The 19,633-nt window shown below is 44.8% G+C and overlaps 1 protein-coding gene across 15 annotated transcripts in view; it reads right to left on the bottom strand.

Moving 5' to 3' along the window:
• Nucleotides 1-19,633, bottom strand: part of cadps2 (Ca++-dependent secretion activator 2) — a 1,044,194-nt gene that overhangs the window by 255,374 nt on the left and 769,187 nt on the right. For all 15 annotated transcript variants that reach the window (XM_072484477.1, XM_072484475.1, XM_072484478.1 and 12 more), the window contains exon 14: nucleotides 14,897-14,998. In XM_072484477.1, coding sequence (XP_072340578.1) covers nucleotides 14,897-14,998 — 102 coding nt within the window. The remainder of the gene's footprint in view (nucleotides 1-14,896; nucleotides 14,999-19,633) is intronic.

The following is a 19,633-nucleotide window of genomic DNA, read 5'->3' as shown; positions in this document are numbered from 1 at the left end:
TGCTGAAGGCGAATAAAGAAAAAGCAGAGGTACAATCAGAGTATATCTCAAACCTTAATTGGAAGAACTCAATCTGGAATACAGCCAGGTGTGAGAGCAGACTGGAAAGGCACTCAAAGAGCTCATTGCCTTGAAAGACTCTTTTATGAAGCAATGCGTGCCCTGGAAAAACACAAGGCGTTGGAAAAGACGTTGAATGCTACTTCAGAAAAAACTGTGTTGGAGCTATCAGTAGTGACAAAGCAATTCACTGAAATGTAGAGTGAGAAGACAAGATTTGAACAAGAAAATAGAAAAATAAATTTTGAACAGTTGATAAAGCAGCTAACTGTCCTTCGGAATCAGATTCAAAAACAATTAATTATGCTTCAGCAACATGATGGAATAAAGAATGTCTTCAGCAGCAGAATTACAGAACAAACTCATCGAGACTGGCAAATTACAAGAAAACCAAAGACAATGTACATGAGCTTAGCAACGATAAGGAAAGTCTATTGAAGGAGCTTCACACGCTACAAGGATCCCTCAGGTCAGAGTTTGTTTCTTAGGAACACAACAAAATGAAACAATGAATTTAAAGCCACTCTGAAAGAACTGACGAACCTGTTTTCAGAGAAGAATCAAGAATGTTCAATATTCTAGGAGTAAGTCGTGAGGTACAAGATTGAGGCCACATCATTGTGAGATGCAGTGAGAGCAAGATCAAGATTAAGACTCCGCTGAGAGTCAATGGAATCTCACGAGACATTTTGAGTGTCGCAAATCTCGCTAGAGACCTCTCATGAGATTCAACGGCCTCATCCTGACACCGTCAGGCGCGACAAGACCTCTGAATTGCAACCCCTGTCTTTCCTTAAAGAGAAAGATGACGTAGATTTGTTGCAGGAAACTCATTTAGATGACAAGGAGCACATAAAGTTGAAGAGGGGCTGGATGGGGCAGGTGTTTTTTGCTTCGTTCTCGACCAGTAGTTGGTGTGTCGCAGTGTTAGTCACTAAAAATATGCCTTTCAAAATGGAGGAATGTGTGAAGGGTGAGGGGATTAGATATGCGATTGCCAAGGGACTTTTATATGGGGAATTTATCTGGATAATGGATGTGTATGGTCCACCAAATTATTCCCCTGACTTCATGGACTTTGATGATTTGGCATCGGCTAATTCCTTTATGGTGGGAACTTCAATTGTCACCTTAATCCCTTGGTGGGCAAACTCCTATTAACCAGAAATCTCCCCACCCAACATGCAAGGGAACTAGCATTGGTTTGCGAGGAGGTGGGGTATTTAGATATGTGGGCAACACTACATCCTAAGGATAAAGAATTCACATTTTCTGCTCCCCACCAATATCATACTAGAATCCACTATTTCTTCATGGTTAAAAACAATCCTACACTTGGTGGCTTCCTGCTCGATAGGGGGTATTGTGATCTCTGACCTTGCTCCTGTTTTTCTAGAGTTTTGAAGATTTGACATGTCATCGCTCAGTGATAATTCCTTTATCTGATACTTTAAGACTGAATTTGAGTTCTTCTACTCAGTCAATGGCCTCTCTGATGTAAGCCCCTCTATTCTGTGGGAAATCTGTAAGATTTATGCTGGGGAGCTAGTCATTTCATATACGGCCAACAAAAGGCGCAGAATGCTGGAGTGCCGGTTGGAGATAAAATTGGCTGAAGCAGAGAATGAGTGTGGCAGGAGTCCTAATTGCTCGTTGCTGAAAGAAATTAATCCAATTTGTACGGCGCTGGACTTCTTGCTGACTCAGCGTGCTGAGAGGAGTTTCAAGTTTGCAAAACAGAAGTTGTGTGAGTTTGGAAGCTGACCGAGTAGACACCTGTCTTTCTTACTGGGAAGAGGGCTGACTCTAGATATTCCCTCTGTGCTGGATTCCAAGGGTAAAAGAATTCCAATGGTAATGGGCGGCCCGGTGGCACAGTGGTTAGCACTATTGTCGCACAGCGCCAGCGACCCAGCTTCGATTCTGACCTGGGGTGCCTGTCTGTGTGGCGCCTTCTTGAGTTTCCTCCGGGTGCTCCGGTTTCCTCCCACAGTCCGCAGATGTGCAGGTTAGGTGGATTGGCCATGCTAAATTGCCCCTTAGTGTCCAAAAGGTTAATGAGGTAATGGGGCTAGGGTGGGGATTGGGCCTATGTAGGGTGCACTTTCAGAGGGTCGATGGGCCGAATGACCTCCTTCTGCACTGTAGAGGTTCTATCATTCTATGAATGATTAAAACGGAGAATATCAACAAAACATTTAATGGTTTCTAAGCCGATTTATATAAAACAGGCCAGTCTGGGGATGTGTGCACACAGGTGGAGTGCTTGTTCTCTTCCCTTAAACTCCTAACCATATTTGAGGACCAAAGGTTGGCCCGGAATGCTCCTATTTCAAAAAGGGAAGTTGAAGGAACTTCAATGTAGCAAGGCCTCAAGTCCTGATAGCTTTGCATATGAATTTCAAGGCTTGTTAATGGCTCCACTGATTGGCGTGTGTAAGCGCTCATTTGAAGCAAATCCACCACTGCAGACCCTCCAGGAGGCCCATGTTTCCTTAATACTGAAAGCAGGCAAGAATCCTGAAGAGTATGTATCCTGCAGGCCAATTATGCTCCTGAATGGAGATTTGAAATTGTTGCCTAGAGTGTTGGCACGCCACCTGGGAGGAATTCTCCCTTTGACCATCCAGGGCAATCAAACTGGGTTCATAAAAGGCCGGAATTCATATAGCAGTGTCAGGAGATTATTAACTGTCATTCACGTCTTTCAAAATGGGCATTAGATGGGCTGGTGATCTTCTTAGATGCTTTTGACCGGGTGGAATGGAATTATTTATTTTATGTGCTGCAGAAGTTGGGCGAGGAGTCTGTTAAGTGGATAAATGTGCTTTCTAAAAGCCCTCTGGTGGCAGTTCCTAAGAGCGGTTATAGGTCTGAGAATATTTGTCCCCAGCGAGGGACGAGGCAGGGAATGCCCGTTATCCTTGTCATTGTTCGCAATGATATAGTGCCCCTGGCAGAGGCAATTAGACAGGATACTTCAATTTTTGGGCTACACAGTGGAGGCAACATAAGGGGGTTTAAACTAATGCAGCAGGGGCATGGGAACCTGGATTGTAGTTTTAGGGTACGGGAGAATGAGAGTATAGAGGCCAGGAGCACAGATTTGACTTCGCAGGAGGGGGCCAGTGTTCAGGGAGGTGGTTTGAAGTGTGTCTACTTCAATGCCAGGAGTATACAAAATAAGGTAGGGGAACTGGCAGCATGGGTTGGTACCTGGGACTTCGATGTTGTGGCCATTTCGGAGACATGGATAGAGCAGGGACAGGAATGGCTGTTGCAGGTTCCGGGGTTTAGGTGTTTTAGTAAGCTCAGAGAAGGAGGCTTAAGAGGGGGAGGTGTGGCGCTGCTAGTCAAAAACAGTATTACGGTGGCGGAGAGGATGCTAGATGGGGACTCTTCTTCCGAGGTAGTATGGGCTGAGGTTAGAAACAGGAAAGGAGAGGTCACCCTGTTGGGTGTTTTCTATAGGCCTCCAAATAGTTTCATAGATTTCATAGAATTTACAGTGCAGAAGGAGGCCATTCGGCCCATCGAGTCTGCACCGGCTCTTGGAAAGAGCACCCTACCCAAGCCCACACCACCCTATCCCCATAACCCAGTAACCCCACTCAACCAACACTAAGGGCAATTTTGGACACTAAGGGCAATTTAGCATGGCCAATCCACCTAACCTGCACATCTTTGGACTGTGGGAGGAAACCGGAGCACCCGGAGGAAACCCACGCACACACGGGGAGAACGTGCAGACTCCGCACAGACAGTGATCCAGCCAGGAATCGAACCTGGGACCCTGGAGCTGTGAAGCAATTGCGCTAACCAGCTACCGTGCTGCCGTTCTAGGGATGTAGAGGAAAGGATGGCGAAGATGATTCTGGATAAGAGCGAAAGTAACAGAGTAGTTATTATGGGAGACTTTAACTTTCCAAATATTGACTGGAAAAGATATAGTTTGAGTACATTACATGGGTCGTTTTTTGTACAATGTGTGCAGGAGGGTTTCCTGACACAATATGTTGAGAGGCCAACAAGAGGAGAGGCCACATTGGATTTGGTTTTGGGTAATGAACCAGGCCAGGTGTTAGATTTGGAGGTAGGTGAGCACTTTGGGGACAATGACCACAATTCGGTGACGTTTACGTTCGTGATGGAAAGGGATAAGTATACCCCGCAGGGCAAGAGTTATAGCTGGGGGAAGGGCAATTATGATGCCATTAGACATGACTTGGGGGGGGATAGGTTGGAGAAGTAGGCTGCAAGTGTTGGGCACACTGGATATGTGGAGCTTGTTCAAGGAACAGTTCTTGATAAGTACTTACCGGTCAGGCAAGGAGGAAGGCGTTGAGCGAGGGAACTGTGGTTTACCAAAGAAGTGGAATCTCTTGTTAAGAGGAAGAAGGAGGCCTATGTGAAGATGAGGTGTGAAGTTTCAGTTGGGGTGCTTGATAGTTACAAGGTAGCGAGGAAGGATCTAAAGAGAGAGCTAAGACGAGCAAGGAGGGGACATGAGAAGTATTTGGCAGGTAGGATCAAGGAAAACCCAAAAGCATTCTATAGGTATGTCAGGAATAAAAGAATGACTAGGGTAAGAGTAGGGCCAGTCAAGGACAGGGATGGGAAGTTGTGTGTGGAGCCTGAAGAGATAGGCGAGATACTAAATGAATATTTTTCGTCAGTATTCACTCAGGAAAAAGATAATGTTGTGGAGGAGAATGCTGAGACCCAGGCTATTAGAATAGATGGCATTGAGGTACGTAGGGAAGAGGTGTTGGCAATTCTGGACAGGCTGAAAATAGATAAGTCACCGGGGCCTGATGGGATTTATCCTAGGATTCTCTGGGAAGCCAGGGAAGAGATTGCTGGGCCTTTGGCTTTGATTTTTATGTCATCATTGGCTACAGGAATAGTGCCAGAGGACTGGAGGATAAAAATGTGGTCCCTTTGTTCAAAAAGGGGGGTAGAGACAACCCCGGCAACTATAGACCAGTGAGCCTCACGTCTGTTGTGGGTAAAGTCTTGGAGGGGATTATAAGAGACAAGATTTATAATCATCTAGATAGGAATAATATGATTAGGGATAGTCAGCATGGCTTTGTGAAGGGTAGGTCATGCCTCACAAACCTTATCGAGTTCTTTGAGAAGGTGACTGAACAGGTAGACGAGGGTAGAGCAGTTGATGTGGTGTATATGGATTTCAGTGAAGTGTTTGATAAGGTTCCCCATGGTAGGCTATTGCAGAAAATACGGAGGCTGGGGATTGAGGGTGATTTAGAGATGTGGATCAGAAATTGGCTAGCTGAAAGAAGACAGAGGGTGGTGGTTGATGGGAAATGTTCAGAATGGAGCTCAGTTACAAGTGGCATACCACAAGGATCTGTTCTGGGGCCGTTGCTGTTTGTCATTTTTATCAATGACCTAGAGGAGTGCGCAGAAGGGTGGGTGAGTAAATTTGCAGACGACACTAAAGTCGGTGGTGTTGTCGACAGTGCGGAAGGATGTAGCAGGTTACAGAGGGACATAGATAAGCTGCAGAGCTGGGCTGAGAGGTGGCAAATGGAGTTTAATGTGGAGAAGTGTGAGGTGATTCACTTTGGAAGGAATAACAGGAATGCGGAATATTTGGCTAATGGTAAAGTTCTTGGAAGTGTGGATGAGCAGAGGGATCTAGGTGTCCATGTACATAGATCCCTGAAAGTTGCCACCCAGGTTGATAGGGTTGTGAAGAAGGCCTATGGAGTGCTGGCCTTTATTGGTAGAGGGATTGAGTTCCGGAGTCATGAGGTCATGTTGCAGCTGTACAAAACTCTGGTACGGCCGCATTTGGAGTATTGCGTACAGTTCTGGTCACCGCATTATAGGAAGGACGTGGAAGTTTTGGAGTGGGTGCAGAGGAGATTTACCAGGATGTTGCCTGGTATGGAGGGAAAATCTTATGAGGAAAGGCTGATGGACTTGAGGTTGCTTTCGTTAGAGAGAAGAAGGTTAAGAGGAGACTTAATAGAGGCATACAAAATGATCAGGGGGTTAGATATTGTGGACAGTGAGAGCCTTCTCCCGCGGATGGAATGGCTAGCACGAGGGGTCATAGCCTTAAACTGAGGGGTAATAGATATAGGACAGAGGTCAGAGGTAGGTTCTTTACGCAAAGAGTGGTGAGGCCGTGGAATGCCCTACCTGCAACAGTAGTGAACTCGCCAACATTGAGGGCATTTAAAAGTTTATTGGATAAGCATATGGATGATAATGGCATAGTGTAGGTTAGATGGCTTTTGTTTTTTGACTTCCCATGTCGGTGCAACATCGTGGGCCGAAGGGCCTGTACTGCGCTGTATCGTTCTATGTTCTATTACGTAGAAACATGGAAAATAGAAGGAGGTGGAAGTCATTCGGCCCTTGAAGCCTGCTCCACCATTCATTGTGATCATGGCTGATCAAATTCAATACCCTGATGCCGCCTTCCCCCCATATCCCTTGATTCCTTTAGCCCCAAGAGCCGTTTATTTCTATTCCCACTACTATTGATGTGGTGGGTAGATTTAGCCTTTTATTGAGTTACAAAATCAATTTTACACAATGTGAGGATATGCTACGGGGTGGGCTTAGAGGGAGATCTGCCACCTAGTGTTAATTTTCCATTTAAGTGGTCCCCTTCAGGGTTTATTTATTAGGTTATTGTGGTTACCCCTCCTTTAGACATTTGTATGGGGCAAATTTCCCCCCATTATTCAGGTCTCAGGCCATGACCCTTGGCAGTGTCATACTGGCACTTGGGCACCCTTGCACTGCCATCCTGTCAGTGATCCTGACATGCTTTGCAGTGCCACCCGGGCACCTTGGCAGTGCCAGGCTGGCAGTGCTAGGTGCCAGCCTGGCAGTGCCAAGGTGCCCAGGTTCAAGTAGGAGGGCCAGGGGGCTAGCCTGCCCTGTACCTGACCACCTAGGGGCCTCCGATGGTCCGGGAGACCCCTCAGGCGCTATTCCGCCTGGTTGACGTTTGTGTGGACCAGTCCCGAATGGTGCCTGGCTGGGATCTCTCTGAGGAAGCCAGTAATTGCTGGGACCCAGATAGATCATGGGTCAGCAAGCCTAAGAGGGTCTTAAACCAACTTAGGTGTGGGAGGCTTGGAGCCGCCCATTGTGGGGTACTGGCTGTCTGGAAGCTCGCGAGAGGCCTCTCCCGGCATCAACCGGCCATGTTGTGCCCCTGACTGGTAGATTGCGTCCTATATGTTTTTGCTCCTGTGTGATTATCTTAGAAACACTGCAGTCTTAGGAAAAAGAGTTAGCAGTCAGGATTGATGAGGAGACCTGGGTAATATATGGGCAAATGCCAATAACATTTCAGTCTGAAATAAAATGAAGGAGACTCAGTTAAAAATATTATATGGTCTGCATATCACACCAATCTTGCGACACAGGTTTGAACCTTCTATACCCTTGCTGTGCCACAAGTGCAAGGTAGTCGAAGGAGACGACGTACACTGTCTGTGGTCCTGTGTCAAAATTAAATCCAACTGGGCTGGTGTACTTAATGAGCGAGAAGATATTCAGCATTGCCTTGGAACTATTTTTAAGTGGGCGGCACAGTAGCACAGTGGTTAGCATTGTTGCTTCACAGCGCCAGGGTCCCATATTCGATTCCTGGCTTGGGTCACTGTCTGTGAGGCGTCTGCACGTTCTGCCTTTGCCTGGTTGGGTTTCCTCCGGGTGCTCCGGTTTCCTCCCACAAGTACCGAAAGACGTGCTTGTTAGGTAATTTGGACATTCTGAATTCTCCCTCTGTGTACCCGAACAGGCGCCGGAATGTGGCGACTCGGGGCTTTTCACCGTGGCTTCATTGCAGTGTTAATGTAAGCCTACTTGTGACAATAAAGATTATTATTAGAACTTGATCCTTTATTCCTAAGTCTGGTGTTCCCAGATATGAGAATTATTGACACTATTGAAAAATGGCTGTATGATATCCTAACTTTTGCGGCATGGAAGAATATCCTTTGCTCCTGGATTAGCAATAAATATCCTTCATTTCAGAATTGGGATAAAGTTATCATGAAATGTATCCAAATGGAGTTCCTAACTTGCATACTCAGTTCTCAATCGGATGTATTCTGAAACCTATCTCAAACCCCTCGGTTCCATAATGTCTGATTTGCTCCTACAAGGTTTTCCTAAAGTTATGTAGCACCGTCTTGAACTCACTACACCGGAGGTGTGCCCCATATACTATGTCTGCGTGGCTTATCTTCTTCTTCCCCATCCTCTAGCTTAACTGTTCATTGTTTTTTCCTTGTATAATTGGAGGCACCAAGTTTAATGATTAAGCTGTGTTGGCATTCTCCTGTATTTATTTTGCATTTGTGTCCATAGAAGAACTTATACAGTACAGTACCAGTTTTGAGAGTTGTTATTTGTAAACATGGAAAAACACTAATATATAAAAAGATTACAGTCCCAAAGGATAAAATATGGCCCCTCATGTATGTTCCAATGAGAAAGTCGCTATCCAGCCTAATCCCACTACCCTCCTCTTGGTCTGTAGCCTTGTAGATTACAGTACTTCATGGGCATGTCCAAGCATTTTTTTTTTAATGCAAAAAGGGTTTCAGCCTCTGCCACCCTTTCAGGCAATGAATTTCAATCACTCTCTGGGTTCAAATAATTCTTAGCTCTTCTCTAAACCTTCTGCCAATTATTGTAAAGCGATGCCCCCTGGTCATTGACCTACCTCTGTTGATCTCTGATTTTAAAAAAAGTTCCTTCCTATTCACTCCATCAAGGCCCCTTATACTTTTACACACCTTTACCCTTAGCCTCCTCTGTTCCAAGGAAAACAATCTCAGCCCATCCAACCTTTCTTCATAGCGAAAGTGTTCCATTCCTCTGGAACTTTGTTGCAATATAACTGAATGGGACAGACCCGCTGAACAGTCGGTCATGTTTTGTACATTGTTCTGTCTAGATTTATTGAAATAGTTGGGTAAAATGAATATCCTTTGACGATTTCATGGATAAATAATTCTGACTGAATTTAAATGACATCGATCAACGGGAGACAGCTCCACTTCATGCTCGTATCCTTGCTGGTGCCTCTAAGTGACATATTATTTCAACCTACTGGTTATTAACAATATAAACAGTAGTTGATGATAGCTACAGGCTATTGTGTTGCAATCATGCATATCTCACAGCCCATTTGAGGGATACTGATGAACACAGTCACACCAATTTCTAACCTTTCGACTGAATCTGCCAGTGGTGAGTGATTTTATTGAAATAGCTAGAATTAAAAATCTATCCATCTGACGCAACATGTTTGAATCTAAAGAGAGGTCCGAACTGAAGCTCGTTTTCTAAAGATTACTGAATTGAGATCAAATGAACAGAAATTGAGAAGCACACAACATTCAATCTACTTCAATTCACACTAACTCCTTTTCTTGCAGTGATCGCAGAGACTATCATTATTTTAAATTGGAAATAGAATGCAGCATTGGCCTAATTGTTCAGGAAAGTGTTGGAGGAGAGGCTTGTCAATTCAGCTGTGTCCCTATTAGGTTTCCTCCGCTGTCTGAATGGTGTGGTGTTATCAAGATGAGTGAAAGCCACATCTTGTCTGAATTGTCTTTGCTATTTAACAGGTGCACCACAACAAAATCTTCATTAAAATACTGACCCAAGTAATTTGGGCGACTGCATTGAATGGCCATGCACCAACATTAAAGTGTCATTTTAAGCTTAGAGCTGATTCGTGGAGTTGCGCACAGTGGGTGAAACATTCGTACTTGGACAGGAAAATAAAAACAGATGATATCAGACCGGACAGTATGACTCTGATGTTGAGCCTGGATGTGTAACAGGCTGCTGATCTGATATCACTTATAGTATTTTACCAACTCAGAACTGCCCAACTTGCTGCCCCCCCCCCTCTCTGCCCCCACTGCTCCCATACCATGGGCCCACTCCCCTTCACACCATCCGAAGGTGAAGGCTCTGAGCAGCAAGTGCAGACGAAGTTTCAACTGAACTGGGACAAAGAACAAGAGAATAATTGGACCAGGGCATGCAGTTGAAGAATTAATAGCACAGTGGTTAGCACTGTTGCTTCAAAGTGTTAGGGTCCCAGGTTCGATTCCCAGCTTAGGTCACTGTCCGTGTGGAGTCTGCACGTTCTCCCCGTGTCTGAGCGGGTTTCCCCCGGTTGCTCCGGTTTCCTCCCACAAATCCCGAAAGACGTGCTGTTAGGCAATTTGGACATTCTGAATTCTCCCTCGTGTACCCGAACAGGCACCGGAATGTGGCGACTAGGGGCTTTTCACAGTAACCTCATTGCAGTGTTCATATAAGCCTACTTGTGACAATAATGATTATTATTGTTATTAATGCTGATCTCCATATTTATGATGCAAACACCCTTATTCAACTCACCATATTTTAACTGTCCCCTCTCCCTGTGTTGTATTTCCCTATTAGTGGGACATTGAGTGGAGGGAGGAGAGCCAGTGATGGTGTGGATTTATTATAAGACAAATTTACATGTGCAGTTCCATTATAAATAAGGCAACGATATTTATAATGGTAAAATCTTACGTCATGGTATTACAGCTGCAAGATTTTTAATATATGAACAATATATGTCTTATTCCTTTAAATTGATGCCTTTTCTATTTAAATACATGTTTATGAGGACATTTTGAGTTAACTATCATGTTTAGGGTCACCTTCAAAAATCTTATCTGACGTTGTGGGTCTTAGTTAGGATTTACAGATACTGCTGGAGGCAATCCTGTTAGTAAACCATACCTTTTATTGAATATTCTACTAATTATATACAGTAAGTATGTTTAGCACGAGTTTGACATAGAATTATCTCTCGGCATACTCTATTGTCATGTGATCTTACATCATTGAGTATATAGACTGTCTATTTACATATTTAATGTTAATCATTTACCCTTCATACAAAAATCAACAGGGTGAAAGGACAGCAGATGCCACAACTTGATGTTTGATCTTCCACTGATGAAAGTTCACAGAATGGTGGAACAACTGAGGGATCACATCATGAGACGTGCATGTAAACAGGGAAAAATTGAGCTTCTGACTTAATACTCAGACTTAGTAACATGCAACGTGAATCAGACATTTGGGAATCCAAGTCCCATTAAGGACTACAGCTGAAGTCAGAGTGTAGTAGAGGGTTGCCGGAAGAGCTAACACTTGGAATGAGATGTTAATCTGAGGCCCACCTTCAAACAAAGAACAAAGAACAAAGAAATGTACAGCACAGGAACAGGCCCTTCGGTCCTCCAAGCCCGTGCCGACCATGCTGCCCGACTAAACTACAATCTTCTACACTTCCTGGGTCCGTATCCCTCTATTCCCATCCTATTCATGTATTTGTTAAGATGCCCCTTAAATGTCACTATCATCCCTACTTCCACCACCTCCTCCGGTAGCGAGTTCCAGGCACCCACTACCCTCTGCGTAAAAAACTTGCCTCGTACATCTACTCTAAACTTTGCCCCTCTCACCTTAAACCTATGCCCCCTAGTAATTGACCCCTCTACCCCGGGGAAAAGCCTCTGACTATCCACTCTGTCTATGCCCCTCATAATTTTGTAGACCTCTATCAGGTCGCCCCTCAACCTCCTTCGTTACAGTGAGAACAAACCGAGTTTATTCAACCGCTCCTCATAGCTAATGCCCTCCATACCAGGCAACATTCTGGTGAATCTCTTCTGCACCCTCTCTAAAGCCTCTACATCCTTCTGGTAGTGTGGCGACCAGAATTGACCTCTATATTCCAAGTGTGGCCTAACTAAGGTTCCATACAGCTGCAACATGACTTGCCAATTCCTATACTCAATGCCCCGGCCAATGAAGGCAAGCATGCCATATGCCTTCTTGACTACCTTCTCCTCCTGTGTTGCCCCTTTCAGTGACCTGTGGACCTGTACTCCTAGATCTCTTTGACTTTCAATACTCTTGAGGGTTCTACCATTCACTGTATATTCCCTACCTGCATTAGGCCTTCCTAAATGCATTACCTCACATTTGTCCTGATTAAACTCCATCTGCCATCTCTCCGCCCAAGTCTCCAAACAATCTAAATCCTGCTGTATCCTCTGACAGTCTTCATCGCTATCCGCAATTCCACCAACCTTTGTGTCGTCTGCAAACTTACTAATCAGACCAGTTACATTTTCCTCCAAATCATTTATATATACTACAAACAGCAAAGGTCCCAGCACTGATCCCTGTGGAACACCACTGGTCACAGCCCTCCAATTAGAAAAGCATCCTTCCATTGCTACTCTCTGCCTTCTATGACCTAGCCAGTTCTGGATCCACCTTGCCAGCTCACCCCGATCCCGTGTGACTTCACCTTTTGTACTCGTCTACCATGAGGGACCTTGTCAAAGGCCTTACTGAAGTCCATATAGACAACTTCCACTGCCCTACCTGCATCAATCGTGACCTCCTCGAAAAACTCTATCAAGTTAGTGAGATACGACCTCCCCTTCACAAAACCATGCTACCTCTCACTAATACGTCCATTTGCTTCCAAATGGGAGTAGATCCTGTCTCGAAGAATTCTCTCCAGTAATTTCCCTACCACTGAAGTAAGGCTCACCGGCCTGTAGTTCCCTGGATTATCCTTGCTACCCTTCTTAAACAGAGGAACAACATTGGCTATTCTCCAGTCCTCCGGGACATCACCTGAAGACAGTGAGGATCCAAAGATTTCTGTCAAGGCCTCAGCAATTTCCTCTCCAGCTTCCTTCAGTATTCTGGGGTAGATCCCATCAGGCCCTGGGGACTTATCTACCTTAATATTTTTTAAGACACCCAACACCTCGTCTTTTTGGATCTCAATGTGACCCAGGGTATCGACACACCCTTCTCCAGACTCAACATCTACCAATTTCTTCTCTTTGGTGAATACTGATGCAAAGTATTCATTTAGTGCCTCGCCCATTTCCTCTGGCTCCACACATAGATTCCCTTGCCTATCCTTCAGTGGGCCAACCCATTCCCTGGCTACCCTCTTGCTTTTTATGTACGTATAAAAAGCCTTGGGACTTTCCTTAACCTTATTTGTCAATGACTTTTCATGACCCCTTCTAGCCCTCCTGACTCCTTGCTTAAGTTCCTTCCTACTGTCCTTATATTCCACTCAGGCCTTGCATATTCTTTGCTCAAGTAGACATAGAAAATCACACAGTGCTATATGAAGTAAAGTTGTGAGGTATCCTGGCCATCACTCTTTTCCCCTAACTAATACCAGACATCAAATTATCTTGGTTTTTTTTTGTTGTTTGTTGGATCTTGTTGTTTTCAACATACCTCCTACATTTATTGACATAACACCCGTGGCTGCATTTCAAAACAATCAATTGGTTTTAAAACACTTTGGAATGTTCTAAGAACGTGTTCGACTCCATATTAATAAAACTTAATTCTAACAGAGCAGTTTACCTTTTTGTCATCAAAAGACACTGAAGCAGTCCCATATGTAACTAGAACTGGACAACATTCAGACTTAGGCAGATATGTGGCAAGGAATATTTGTGCCGCACAAGTGTCAGATAATCACCATCTCCATCAAGAGAGAATACAACCATCGTTCCTTTACATTCGATGACATTACAATCACTGAATCCCACCACAATTAACATCCGGGGGGGGGGGGGGGGGGGGGGGTGTTACCGTTGACCAGAAACTGAATTGGACTAGGCATGTAAATGGTATGGCTATAAGAGTAAGTCAGAGGCTTCAAATTCTGTGGTGACTAACTCACCTCCTGACTCTTCAAATCCTGTCCGCCATCTACAAGGCACAAGTCAGGAGTGGAATGGAATACCCTCCACTTGCTTGGATGAGTGCAGCACCAACAACACTCAAGAGGCTTGACACAATCCAGGAGAAAGCAGTCTGCTTAACTGCCACCCCACCTTTAAAGTCCAGTCCCTCTGCCATCTACGAGCAGTGGCAGCAATGTGTACTATCAACAAGATGCACCACAGTGACTCACCAAGGTTCCTTCGACTGCACCATCCAAACCCATAACCTCGACTACCCAGAAGGACAAGAGCATCAGATATATGGGGCCACCACCGCCTGCAAATTCCCTTCTAAACCACTCATCATCCTGACTTGGAAATATATTGCTGTTCCTCCACTGTCACCGGCTCAAAATCATAAAGCTCCCTTCCTAATAGGACTGTGGGTGTACCTACACACCATGGACTACAGTGCTTCAAGAAGGCAGCTCACCACAATCTTCTCAAGCGCAATTAGGGATGGGCAATAAAAATGTTGGCCTAAGCAGCGATGCCCATGTCCTGGGAAAGAATTTTTAAAATTAAAAATGGCTTTACCTGGTCCAAAGCTGGATGAATGGAATTCTTTTAAAAATATATGAGCCCCTTGGGATTTTCCTGCCATGATCATGCCCCTACCCATCACCCGTGCCAAACCAAAATTGGCTCCGCACCACCCAATCCCCAACCATATCCCCCAAATACTTACCTTATACTCGGGACCCATTTGCCCTGTATCCCTAGTTGTGACCGACTCCTGTCCCGATTCCCGCTCCCGCCTGACAGGCCAGATGTTATTCCCACCCATTTTGGGCAGCAGATAGCAGAGACATATTTACATTAAGCTCGGGGAGTCACAGTAGTCTAGGCTCCATGCCAAAGCGCTGATGTGCCACTCCTGCTCTGCCTTAAAGGCGACCAGTGTTAAAATCAAGGTTGATGGGTCCAGACATGAGAACAGCAAAATAATAAATGACTTTATTTTAATGTCAAACATACAAAAAGCAAATTACCTGAAGTGGGTGATCTGATTTTCAAGGAGGCACAAAAGTCTTTCTTTAATCTTATTAAATCTTTCTTTTTCTTCCACTGTTACAGTTCCAATTCCATCTGGCCTGAAAAAGAGAAAATAAATCTTGGAGGTTGAAAAAGAAGTTCACTGGTGAGAAATGCCACCAAAAGTATACATAATGTCATATTTTCTTTGATTCTGTTAAGGAACTTTGCTCATGTAACAGAGCTGGCAACATTATCAGAGATTTGGATAGACTCGCCACATCTTCCAAAAAGTTTTGAGCAGAACATAATGGGCATGCCAGTCCAGATTTGCGATTTGCACACTCAGTAAGCAAGGCTCCTGATCGTAAAAGAAAAGTTGAAAAATCCCCCGAATATCCTTTTGCCTATTTAAATTGAAGATGAACTGAAGGTGACAAGGAGATGAACAAAGGTAAGAACAGGGGTGCGAAAAGAAAAGAGGCTCTGTGAACTGGCCTGGGGACTGGGGAGTTCCTCGGTGTCACTGTGACAACCATAATAAAATACTTCAGTCCACCCCTGGGGAAATCTGTAACATTAGTCAATTAGCAATGCACAGATGCAGCAAGGAGATCACTGGTGTTTACTGGAAATAAATGCCCTGCTATTAAAGCAATGTGCTGACGTTTTTGGCCACTTGAAAACTGCTATTCCAGGGCAAGAATGAAAAAGCAATTTCTTCAAATGAAGCTTGTTAAGTGTTTTTATGAACACGTTTGTGATTGAGTGACAAAGGGGAAAAGATACAATTGTGTAAAATAGTGCTAGTCCTTTGGCTTGGGGTGGGGGGGGGGGGGGTCTTTGGTCTCACCTTTCCCTACTCCCTTATGGCTGTTTTAGGCTAGGATAGCTCCCTGATCAACAGTGTAAAGTCTGTTATTTCATGACCCTTCTCCAGTTCAAGGGTCTGCTCCTCGTCTTATTCAGTATCATGCAATGGTCGGAATTTGCATTTTTTAATAATAATTATCTTTATTAGTCTCACAAGTAAGCTTACATTAGCACTGCAATGAAGTTACTGTGAAAATCCCCAAGTCGCCACATTCCGGCGCCTGTCAATGTACATTTAGGGAGAATTCAGAATGTCCAAATTACCTAACAGCACGTCTTTCAGGATTTGTGGGAGGAAACCGGAGCACCCGGAGGAAACCCACGCAGACACAGGGAGAACGTGCAGACTCCGCACAGCCAGTGACCCAAGCCGGGAATCGAACCCGAGACCCTGGTGCTGTGCAGCAACAGTGCTAACCACTGTGCTACCATGCCGCTTTTACGAAAAGACCCCGAAGTCAGGGCCAAATGTGAACCCATTCTGTGTCTGCAGTGATATTGCCATGATTGGCCAATCAGTGACCAAAGGGCATGCTCACCTTCCATTTAAAGATGTCAAATGGGCTTTAAAAGCTGGAGGGCCAATAGGAAACCGCCTGCATGGAATGAGCCGCAGTCTTCAGTTGTCGAGAGGGGATGCCTCCATTTTGATATTTGGCCTCTCACCAACTTTGAAAAATTGAAATAAAAATGAACAAAGAGGCTGGGTGATCACTGTGGAGGGAAGGCCCTTCCAATGGGTGACCTATGGCCACGCCAGTGACTTCCCCACTCTCCTCTCTGGTGTAGCGATACAGAGCCTTACAGTTCTTACGCTGGGAGGCCACCTATATGCTACCAATGCCACAGCCGGGCCCGCAGTTTGATTAGAAAATTCTAGTTGGCCTCTGATCCAGGCCTTACATGGCTTTTAAAGAAGCCTAATAAGTACCTGCCATTTTCAAATAGGTCAAATAGGGTTCAAATACGACCACCCAATCTGACCTCCAGAAAAATGGCTCTGGAATCGAATGGTGCCGTCAAACTTGCTTGTCCCCATTCCCACCCTGTTCATACGTTCAATAAATTGTAAATTTAAGGAACACATACAAAACTGCCATCTGGTCAGTGGCTGACGACCCAACTAACCTCCTGACGTGATCTGATTACCGTCTCTCCCCAACAATCCCGACCACCTGTCTACTCCACAGACCCCACAACCTTTCAGACCAGACAGAATTATCCCTCGACCACCAGCCCCGCCTCATATGGCTGCTCCCGGACCTAACCAGACTCATCCAACTATACACCCACTCACTCATCGCCCACCTAACCAGCTCACCCACCGCTACACACACCCACCTACCTATCCACCTACCCACTCTTTGAAAGATAAAAATTAATCGCTTAGATTCTCTAGAAAGGACATATATTTTAAAAAACTAAATGCAGGCTCTTGAACTTAAGCCTCCATACCACCTAAATCGGATAGCTTGTGTGGTGGTGTACCCATTTGATGCCACATTTATATTGCCTACTCACTATTGTGATTATTGTCGGCAACCAGTGGTAACCAGGCTATTGATTGGCTCCTTGCATCAGCAGGAGGCCCAATATCATTACTCGTTAGCACCACCTTAGGCTAACCCGCATCTCTTAAAGAGAAAACATATGCACAACCGCTTTCAAACATTGCACTAAAGCCCTTGCTGGAGGAGGTAGAAAGGCAAAAAAATGCCCTGTATTCTCAGGGGACCATGTGGCCCTTGTGACACACGGAAATAAGGCAGTGGGAACAGAGGAATGGAAGTTAATGCCAGGAGATTATCCCCATGAACGTGGATGAGGTAACACAGGAAGTCTGATGACCTTACATGGGTGGTCAAGGTTAGTGAATGCATTTTCAAATATCATTTTCTACCAATTGTACCACTAAGTCTCAAACACTGCTCAATTCACAAAATCCCCATAATTCAACCTCCAGCAAACGCTACCAATCATGACACATTGGAAGACAGGAAAGAATATAGGAATATAGACGTGGAAGTAGGCCATTCAGCCCATCGAGCCTGCTCTACCATTCATTTAGTTCATGGCTAGGGCAGCACAGTGGCGCAGGTTAGGTGGATTGGCCACAATAAATTGCCCTGAATTGGAAAAGAAAATAATTGGGAACTCTAAATTTATTTTTTAAAAAGGTCATGGCTAGTCGTTTACCTCAATGACATTTTCCCTTGCTACCCCCTGACCCTTGATGTCATTAGCATTCAGAAATCTATCTATGTCTTAAATGTGCTCAATGATTGAGCTTCCAAAGCCCTCTGGGGTTTAGATTCCAAAGATTCACCAGCGTCTGAGTAAACCAATTGCTCATCTCAGTCCTAAATGGCCTGCCCCTTATTATGAGACTGTTACCCCCCACCCCCCAATGCTAGGCTTGCCAGCCAGGGGAAGCATCCCATCAACATCTACCAAGTCAAGGCATTTAAGAATTTTGTACGTTTCAATGAGATCCCTCTCATTCTTTGAAACTCTAGAGAATACGGGCCTAGTTTCATCAATAACTCCTCAGAAGACAAACCCACTATCCCAGGGATTCGTCTGATAAGTCACCATTGCACTCCCTCTACGGCGAGTATGCCCTTCCTTCAATAAAGAAACTGTACACAATACTCCAGTGCGGCATCACCAAGATTCCATACAATTGCAGCAAGATATTTTTATTCCTGTACTCACCTCCCCTTCCGATGAAAGCCAGCAGACCATTTACCTTCCTCATTGTATATTAGAGCGTAAGACCATCAGACATAGGAGCAGGAGTAGGCCATTTGGCCCATTCAGTCTGCTCCACCATTCAATGAGGACATGGCTGAGTTAATATAATCCTCAACTCCCCTTTCCTTCCTTATTCCCATAAACCTTGATTCCCTTACTGATTAAAACTCAGTTGAACCCGCATGTGAGCCTTTAGTGAGTCTTGAACAAGGACACCCAGATCCCTTTGGACATCTCACCATTTAAGAAATACTCTGCATTTCAGTTTTTTTCTACCAAAGTGGGTAACTTCACACTTATTCACATTATGTTCCATCTTCCACACATAACCTTCCAGCATTTTGACTCGCTCTCACAAACTTAGCGCTGTTGGAAGCTTCACACTCGGGTGTCAAATCTCGTGTATACTGCCAGTTATTCAACCTTGACATCCATATCACTAAGATGTAATATGTGGTAGACACTGACATGCTGTCCTCTCTCGCTTGCAGGAGATAGCCAGAGGTAGCAGAACTAACTGGAGGGGGAAGGGTGCATCTGCATATTCTAACCCACATGGAGGAGATGGTGCTGTCCATTATGGGAAAGACCACTGCTGAGGTTGTGTCTAGTGGCAGGGATGAAACTATTAAATATGATGGTATCCTCATACCTAACCCACCTTCTCACATTCTAAAGTGGCAGTTTTGGCATCAAATTAACGTTACATGCTGACTGACATCATGATCTGCTCACTCGCCATAATTCCAACTGATATTAAGTGCGCACTCTAATCCCCTTACCAAAATGGCATCCGATGTCGTTAGTCTGTGGATGTCCCATGAGCGCCATTTTGGTACTCTGAGGGAAATTGTAGCATTGGAAGATAGGGTACTGTCAAGTCCAATTTCGCCCCCTGCAACTCTTGACATGAAACACTGTTTAACTAGTTGTGAATGCCTGTGTAAATCACGTTGAGTAAGGCGGCTCACTAACGTGGGTTACATGGACATTAGGATGGAACTTAGTTGGTGTCACGTTGAAATGCAGGCAGATCAAGGGCAATTTGTGCATAGGCCACAAATGATCTTCAGTGAACATGAAGACCGATTTTCTTTTTATTGAGCTGCACCTAATCTTCAGCTGTG

The sequence above is a fragment of the Scyliorhinus torazame genome, chromosome 19 (assembly GCF_047496885.1).
Source record: "Scyliorhinus torazame isolate Kashiwa2021f chromosome 19, sScyTor2.1, whole genome shotgun sequence".
Classification (NCBI taxonomy): domain Eukaryota; kingdom Metazoa; phylum Chordata; class Chondrichthyes; order Carcharhiniformes; family Scyliorhinidae; genus Scyliorhinus; species Scyliorhinus torazame.
The sequence above is the reverse complement of the archived record's forward strand: the minus strand, read 5'-3'. Positions and strand labels throughout refer to the sequence as shown.